General features: G+C 49.7%; 3 protein-coding genes across 3 annotated transcripts in view; all 3 read right to left on the reverse strand.

The window, feature by feature from the left end:
• LOC308611350 (spermatogenesis-associated protein 31D4-like) overlaps positions 1-8,318 on the reverse strand; it is a gene marked incomplete at its 3' end in the record, with an annotated part of 105,658 nt that overhangs the window by 72,358 nt on the left and 24,982 nt on the right.
• LOC308611385 (spermatogenesis-associated protein 31D1-like) lies at positions 282-7,486 on the reverse strand (the record flags this gene model as incomplete). Its single annotated transcript, XM_081260192.1, is given in 3 exon segments — positions 282-302; positions 306-3,515; positions 7,196-7,486. Coding segments are annotated over 3 exon segments (3,522 nt in total), but the record flags the coding sequence as incomplete, so codon positions are not given.
• Positions 3,520-5,236, reverse strand: LOC308611386 (spermatogenesis-associated protein 31D1-like; the record flags this gene model as incomplete). The annotated part of the gene is made up of 2 exons (XM_081260193.1): positions 3,520-3,532; positions 4,140-5,236. The coding sequence occupies 2 exons, from the start codon at positions 5,234-5,236 to the stop codon at positions 3,520-3,522; spliced, it is 1,110 nt and encodes a 369-aa protein (XP_081116319.1).

Here is an 8,318-nt window from a genome sequence, read left to right on the forward strand (position 1 = left end):
GGAGGAATTGGGCTTTGGGGCGGGGCGGGGGTGGGGTGGCGGGGGTGGAAGGGGCACAATATCTATTTCTCAGCAAGAACTCCAGAGGACTGGTCACCTTTTAGCCAAAGCCAAAGGAAGCAATCAGTAAGAGCTGAACTATCTCCTTCCTTTCGCTTACACATAAGCCCTGAGTTACCCAAAACCCATGCCCCCAACACAGTACACAGTACACAGAAAAGATACACTATTATTAGATAAATATTTATTGGGGAGAATCAATAATCTCTACAAGGAAGGAGTTATTTCTGGATGGGAAGTCTTCATCCCTGGAAATTCTGGGGCAGTGTTTTCTGTCTAGACAGTAGAGACAGATGTCTGAACACAGGGCCTTCAGCAGTGCTGAGCGCAGTGGTGAGTGCCTGGCCAGCTTGACGCCTGCGGGTGGGGCTTGGATGGGGCACAGGCTCCCTGTGGGACACTGGTGGGGGATGTTTGTGACACAGTCGCTGGTCCTTGAATGCCACAACTTTCTGGGGGTGTCTCTTCTTATCTCTGATCTGTCTTGTACTACTTGGAGGATAACTCTGGCCAGCAAAGATAGCTTCTTGATGGCAGGACTTGATATTTGTCAGTTTACAGGAGGGAGCCCTGTGGTTGAAAGGATGCCCCTGGACAGGCTCTGTCCAGACCTGCACTTGCGCCTTTTGCTGAGTTTTCCTAAACTGCACTGGGGAAGGAAGGGGCTCTTGAGAGTAGGTGACATCCATTGCATACTGACACCCCGGTTTCTCATCTAGGAACTTCCTGATGCCTGTCGCGATTTTCTGAGCTTCAGTTGTCCCAGTCAAGGCAGCTCTACTTTTAACTAGGCCTCTGTTCTGCACAGTTGATATGGGGCTGCCCTTTTCCTGGGCATCTTCTTGCCTTTTGTATTTTATCCCAGAAAAAAGCCATTGCAAGAAGTGCTTCATTCTTTTTCTGATATGGCCTTCAGGAAGAGGCTGTCCCTTCTGTGATAGCATCTGGGAAGACTTGCTCGCAAGTGTCTTCTCTAGTACCATCTCCTGAGTAGGGAAACGCTTCCTTCTAAGTTGGGATGTCCCAAACCCTTTATCCCCTCGATCAAGCTCTTCTGCCTTGGGCTCCAGCGGGCTCACTCTCTTTGCAGTTGGTGGGAAATTCTTATCCTGGCACCTCCTTAAAGCATGCTTAGGGACCCAAGGTTCCTGCTGCTGCTCCATCCTGATTCCTCTGTCCTCCAAATGGACATGCAGCACCTGGGAAGCTCCCATGTCCCCACCTGAGACACCCTGGGCATGAGTCAGTGAGGCCTCGTTAGTCAAGTTATCTGAAGCAAGGGATGCGTCAGTGGGTTGGCCTTGAGCCTGGCTATGCTCCCTGTTCTCCAGTTTAAAGTTCAACTCACTGAACAGTTGTTCTTTAAGGTCTAATGATTTAGGATCTTGGGGAACTGGTAATTTGGGTGGGGGGCTTCCAGTGGTCACGGTAGTTTCTACTTTATTCTCATTCACATTTATCATTTGGGAGCTCCCTGGCTTGCTAGTTGCCAACATGTCACTAGTTTTTAATTGAAGAGTGTCAAGCTCCTCAGCCGTGAATACCTCCCTAGACCATCTGGGCATTGAAACAGGTTCTGACTTCTCCACCTTTTTGCCCTGTTGCATTTCTCCTTTATCACTGGAACTCACACTCTTACGCTTTGGCTCATAGGGCCCAGCTTGCTTTGCAAGCAGCTTTTGGGGATATCTGTTGGCTAGTTGAGTCTGTCTATGACCTGCTTTCCCTGTGATGCAGAGGGAGACAGGCAGACGAGTCTGTCTGGCATCCTTAATTCTCTGAACACCCTCTGCCAGCCCACGGTTGACATCAGAGCGTGGTTGTCTCAGGACCCTCTGTCCTCCTTTGCCCACAGGTGAGGTGGCAGGGAGAGAACGATCCAGGTCAGGGGCTGAATTTGTTGTTCCCACTTTGTCTCCATGGAGAGATGCAGAGCTTCCTCTCAAGGACTTGAAGCTCCCAGATTTGGAGTCTGCCTCAGAAATCACATTGGTTGAGGAGGGCAAGTTGGCATGAGACAAGGACGGGCATGAGGCATCTTTCAATTTAAAGATCTGTATGGATTCAAGGACCTTGCGGGGAAGGGCCCACAACATCCTCATAGGAAACCTTTTAATATGGGCTTCCAGCATCTGTTGTGGACTGGAATCAACAAAAGTCAGGTCCTGGAAGGTATTCAGGGGGTAGGCCTCACCCACTGATGAGGGCAAACTTCTCTGTTTTGTTTGTGTGTGGGATTTCACAGAAAGAAGCAATGTTTCCTTGATAGCATGCCATGAATTACGCACAGTCTCAGGGAGCCGACCCTCATGTATGTCCTCCAACTTCTTGCTCAAATGTACTTTTAGGACATTTTCAAGTTGTCTCCGACTTAGACTCTTTGCTGACACCCTTGAATTTTTCTCTGAGAGACTCACCATCTGACTGTTTAGGTCTTTCTCAGAGTCATACCCCAGATCCTTACCTGAAGAGCTCTTTGGGTCATTCAACAGGTGATCTTTTGGGCCATTCTCTAGGCTGTGTCCCAGATCTTTCCCCACATCTTCCTCTAGCTGGAACATTTCTGAGCTCCTCTCATGGAAGCTTCCAGTTTGGCTCAATCCAACATTTACATTTTTGCTGCTCTGACCCTTAAACACAGAGGTCAGTGAGACTCCATTATTGCTCTCCGACTCAGATGCCTCTGAAAAACCATTTGGAGGCAATCTCAGTGACACAGACTCGTAGATTCTGTGGGGCAGGCCCCACTCGTGCTGGATGAACCTCTTTCGAAGATGATGCTCTAGTTTCTTCCGAAGTTCATGACTGAGAGGAAACTCCCCAGGAAGGACGGAGATTGAAACGTGGGCCTGGGGGGCCCAGTGGCGAGGAGTGTTAGGAGCTGATGGACAAAAGTCTTCCCGAGATCTTTGGACCACAGAGGGTAAACCCCACAAATTTTCCTGTTGTTTCTGCAAAATGTTCCATTCCAGCTGTTGAATTTCAGATGAGGAGGGAGACTCTGACTCCTCCTGAGGTCTGTGGAGACTTACTCCACAGATCCTAATCTGGGGTAGAAGATCAGATGGTATGCCTGGGAGTGGGGATTGAAGGTCGGCCTGGGACTGGACCTGAGTGAGAGGTAGGGGCTGAGATTGAGGCAGGGTTTGAGGCAAGGGTTCAGGCTGAATCTCAGGCAAGGACAGAGGCAGGGGATCGGGAAGCACTGGTGATTCTTGGCCTGTGGAGGCATTCGAGTTTCCATTGAAAATAAAGACTGAGGAACTGTCAGCCAAGACATGAACAGCAGAGGGCAAGGACTCGCTGTGCAGAGACGGGAGACCCCAGAAGAACTGGATAGGTTTTTGCTGTAAATGGTCCTCCAGGGTCTTAGGATATGGGGGCTGCTGATGCACATGCAGCTCCTTTGGTTTGTCTTTGCTGCTCCAAAAGGGAGGGCACACTGCCGAGTCATGCTTATCAGCAATTGACTCTGACATTTTCCATAAAAGACCTATCTCCCCTACTTCTCTAAAGGATATAAAACATTCAGTGACGGGGGAGATGTGGGCTGCTATACATGTTCATTAAGGCTAAGCTAAGCGGCAGAAGACAAAGCCCACCTCCTCAAATTTCATCAGGGAGGAAATGGGCTTTGGGGCGGGGCGGGGGTGGGGTGGCGGGGGTGGAAGGGGCACAATATCTATTTCTCAGCAAGAACTCCAGAGGACTGGTCACCTTTTAGCCAAAGCCAAAGGAAGCAATCAGTAAGAGCTGAACTATCTCCTTCCTTTCCCTTACACATAAGCCCTGAGTTACCCAAAACCCATGCCCCCAACACAGTACACAGTACACAGAAAAGATACACTATTATTAGATAAATATTTATTGGGGAGAATCAATAATCTCTACAAGGAAGGAGTTATTTCTGGATGGGAAGTCTTCATCCCTGGAAATTCTGGGGCAGTGTTTTCTGTCTAGACAGTAGAGACAGATGTCTGAACACAGGGCCTTCAGCAGTGCTGAGCGCAGTGGTGGGTGCCTGGCCAGCTTGACGCCTGCGGGTGGGGCTTGGATGGGGCACAGGCTCCCTGTGGGACACTGGTGGGGGATGTTTGTGACACAGTCGCTGGTCCTTGAATGCCACAACTTTCTGGGGGTGTCTCTTCTTATCTCTGATCTGTCTTGTACTACTTGGAAGATAACTCTGGCCAGCAAAGATAGCTTCTTGATGGCAGGACTTGATATTTGTCAGTTTACAGGAGGGAGCCCTGTGGTTGAAAGGATGCCCCTGGACAGGCTCTGTCCAGACCTGCACTTGCGCCTTTTGCTGAGTTTTCCTAAACTGCACTGGGGAAGGAAGGGGCTCTTGAGAGTAGGTGACATCCATTGCATACTGACACCCCGGTTTCTCATCTAGGAACTTCCTGATGCCTGTCGCGATTTTCTGAGCTTCAGTTGTCCCAGTCAAGGCAGCTCTACTTTTAACTAGGCCTCTGTTCTGCACAGTTGATATGGGGCTGCCCTTTTCCTGGGCATCTTCTTGCCTTTTGTATTTTATCCCAGAAAAAAGCCATTGCAAGAAGTGCTTCATTCTTTTTCTGATATGGCCTTCAGGAAGAGGCTGTCCCTTCTGTGATAGCATCTGGGAAGACTTGCTCGCAAGTGTCTTCTCTAGTACCATCTCCTGAGTAGGGAAACGCTTCCTCCTAAGTTGGGATGTCCCGAACCCTTTATCCCCTCGATCAAGCTCTTCTGCCTTGGGCTCCAGAGGGCTCACTCTCTTTGCAGTTGGTGGGAAATTCTTATCCTGGCACCTCCTTAAGGCATGCTTAGGGACCCAAGGTTCCTGCTGCTGCTCCATCCTGATTCCTCTGTCCTCCAAATGGACATGCAGCACCTGGGAAGCTCCCATGTCCCCACCTGAGACACCCTGGGCATGAGTCAGTGAGGCCTCGTAAGTCAAGTTATCTGAAGCAAGGGACGTGTCAGTGGGTTGGCCTTGAGCCTGGCTATGCTCCCTGTTCTCCAGTTTAAAGTTCAACTCACTGAACAGTTGTTCTTTAAGGTCTAATGATTTAGGATCTTGGGGAACTGGTAATTTGGGTGGGGGGCTTCCAGTGGTCACGGTAGTTTCTACTTTATTCTCATTCACATTTATCATTTGGGAGCTCCCTGGCTTGCTAGTTGCCAACATGTCACTAGTTTTTAATTGAAGAGTGTCAAGCTCCTCAGCCGTGAATACCTCCCTAGACCATCTGGGCATTGAAACAGGTTCTGACTTCTCCACCTTTTTGCCCTGTTGCATTTCTCCTTTATCACTGGAACTCACACTCTTACGCTTTGGCTCATAGGCCCCAGCTTGCTTTGCAAGCAGCTTTTGGGGACATCTGTTGGCTAGTTGAGTCTGTCTATGACCTGCATTCCCTGTGATGCAGAGGGACACAGGCAGACGAGTCTGTCTGGCATCCTTAATTCTCTGAACACCCTCTGCCAGCCCACGGTTGACATCAGAGCGTGGTTGTCTCTGGACCCTCTGTCCTCCTTTGCCCACAGGTGAGGTGGCAGGGAGAGAACGATCCAGGTCAGGGGCTGAATTTGTTGTTCCCACTTTGTCTCCATGGAGAGATGCAGAGCTTCCTCTCAAGGACTTGAAGCTCCCAGATTTGGAGTCTGCCTCAGAAATCACATTGGTTGAGGAGGGCAAGTTGGCATGAGACAAGGACTGGCATGAGGCATCTTTCAATTTAAAGATCTGTATGGATTCAAGGACCTTGCGGGGAAGGGCCCACAACATCCTCATAGGAAACCTTTTAATATGGGCTTCCAGCATCTGTTGTGGGCTGGAATCAACAAAAGTCAGGTCCTGGAAGGTATTCAGGGGGTAGGCCTCACCCACTGATGAGGGCAAACTTCTCTGTTTTGTTTGGGTGTGGGATTTCACAGAAAGAAGCAATGTTTGCTTGATAGCATGCCATGAATTACGCACAGTCTCAGGGAGCCGACCCTCATGTATGTCCTCCAACTTCTTGCTCAAATGTACTTTTAGGACATTTTCAAGTTGTCTCCGACTTAGACTCTTTGCTGACACCCTTGAATTTTTCTCTGAGAGACTCACCATCTGACTGTTTAGGTCTTTCTCAGAGTCATACCCCAGATCCTTACCTGAAGAGCTCTTTGGGTCATTCAACAGGTGATCTTTTGGGCCATTCTCTAGGCTGTGTCCCAGATCTTTCCCCACATCTTCCTCTAGCTGGAACATTTCTGAGCTCCTCTCATGGAAGCTTCCAGTTTGGCTCAATCCAACATTTACATTTTTGCTGCTCTGACCCTTAAACACAGAGGTCAGTGAGACTCCATTATTGCTCTCCGACTCAGATGCCTCTGAAAAACCATTTGGAGGCAATCTCAGTGACACAGACTCGTAGATTCTGTGGGGCAGGCCCCACTCGTGCTGGATGAACCTCTTTCGAAGGTGATGCTCTAGTTTCTTCCGAAGTTCATCACTGAGAGGAAACTCCCCAGGAAGGACGGAGATTGAAACGTGGGCCTGGGGGGCCCAGTGGCGAGGAGTGTTAGGAGCTGATGGACAAAAGTCTTCCCGAGATCTTAGGACCACAGAGGGTAAACCCCACAAATTTTCCTGTTGTTTCTGCAAAATGTTCCATTCCAGCTGTTGAATTTCAGATGAGGAGGGAGACTCTGACTCCTCCTGAGGTCTGTGGAGACTTACTCCACAGATCCTAATCTGGGGTAGAAGATCAGATGGTATGCCTGGGAGTGGGGATTGAGGGTCGGCCTGGGACTGGACCTGAGTGAGAGGTAGGGGCTGAGATTGAGGCAGGGTTTGAGGCAAGGGTTCAGGCTGAATCTCAGGCAAGGACAGAGGCAGGGGATCGGGAAGCACTGGTGATTCTTGGCCTGTGGAGGCATTCGAGTTTCCATTGAAAATAAAGACTGAGGAACTGTCAGCCAAGACATGAACAGCAGAGGGCAAGGACTCGCTGTGCAGAGACGGGAGACCCCAGAAGAACTGGATAGGTTTTTGCTGTAAATGGTCCTCCAGGGTCTTAGGATATGGGGGCTGCTGATGCACATGCAGCTCCTTTGGTTTGTCTTTGCTGCTCCCAAAGGGAGGGCACACTGCCGAGTCATGCTTATCAGCAATTGACTCTGACATTTTCCATGAAGAATTTAGTTGGTAGTCTGGCCTAAGTTGTTCTGGAAAAGAATCTTTTCTCTTTTCCTTTTCCTTCCACATCAGGAAATCGCTCCTCTTTTGGATTTGTGTCTCCGGGAGTGTCGGGACATCAGGACTGAGAAATGAGAGGTTCCGAAGTTCATCACAGAGAGGAAACTCCCCAGGAAGGACGGAGATTGAAACATGGGCCTGGGGGGCCCAGTGGCGAGGAGTGTTAGGAGCTGATGGACAAAAGTCTTCTCGAGATCTTTGGACCACAGAGGGTAAACCCCACAAATTTTCCTGTTGTTTCTGCAAAATATTCCATTCCAGCTGTTGAATTTCAGATGAGGAGAGAGACTCTGACTCCTCCTGAGGTCTGTGGAGACTTACTCCACAGATCCTAATCTGGGGTAGAGGATCAGATGGTATGCCTGGGAGTGGGGATTGAGGGTCGGCCTGGGACTGGACCTGAGTGAGAGGTAGGGGCTGAGATTGAGGCAGGGTTTGAGGCAAGGGTTCAGGCTGAATCTCAGGCAAGGACAGAGGCAGGGGATCGGGAAGCACTGGTGATTCTTGGCCTGTGGAGACATTCGAGTTTCCATTGAAAATAAAGACTGAGGAACTGTCAGCCAAGACATGAACAGCAGAGGGCAAGGACTCGCTGTGCAGAGACGGGAGACCCCAGAAGAACTGGATATGTTTTTGCTGTAAATGGTCCTCCAGGGTCTTAGGATATGGGGGCTGCTGATGCACATGCAGCTCCTTTGGTTTGTCTTTGCTGCTCCAAAAGGGAGGGCACACTGCCGAGTCATGCTTATCAGCAATTGACTCTGACATTTTCCATAAAAGACCTATCTCCCCTACTTCTCTAAAGGATATAAAACATTCAGTGACGGGGGAGATGTGGGCTGCTATACATGTTCATTAAGGCTAAGCTAAGCGGCAGAAGACAAAGCCCACCTCCTCAAATTTCATCAGGGAGGAATTGGGCTTTGGGGCGGGGCGGGGGTGGGGTGGCGGGGGTGGAAGGGGCACAATATCTATTTCTCAGCAAGAACTCCAGAGGACTGGTCACCTTTTAGCCAAAGCCAAAGGA

This window comes from Mesoplodon bidens (genome assembly GCF_964165515.1).
Source record: "Mesoplodon bidens genome assembly, contig: HAP1_SCAFFOLD_72, whole genome shotgun sequence".
In the NCBI taxonomy this organism is placed as follows: Eukaryota; Metazoa; Chordata; class Mammalia; order Artiodactyla; family Ziphiidae; genus Mesoplodon; species Mesoplodon bidens.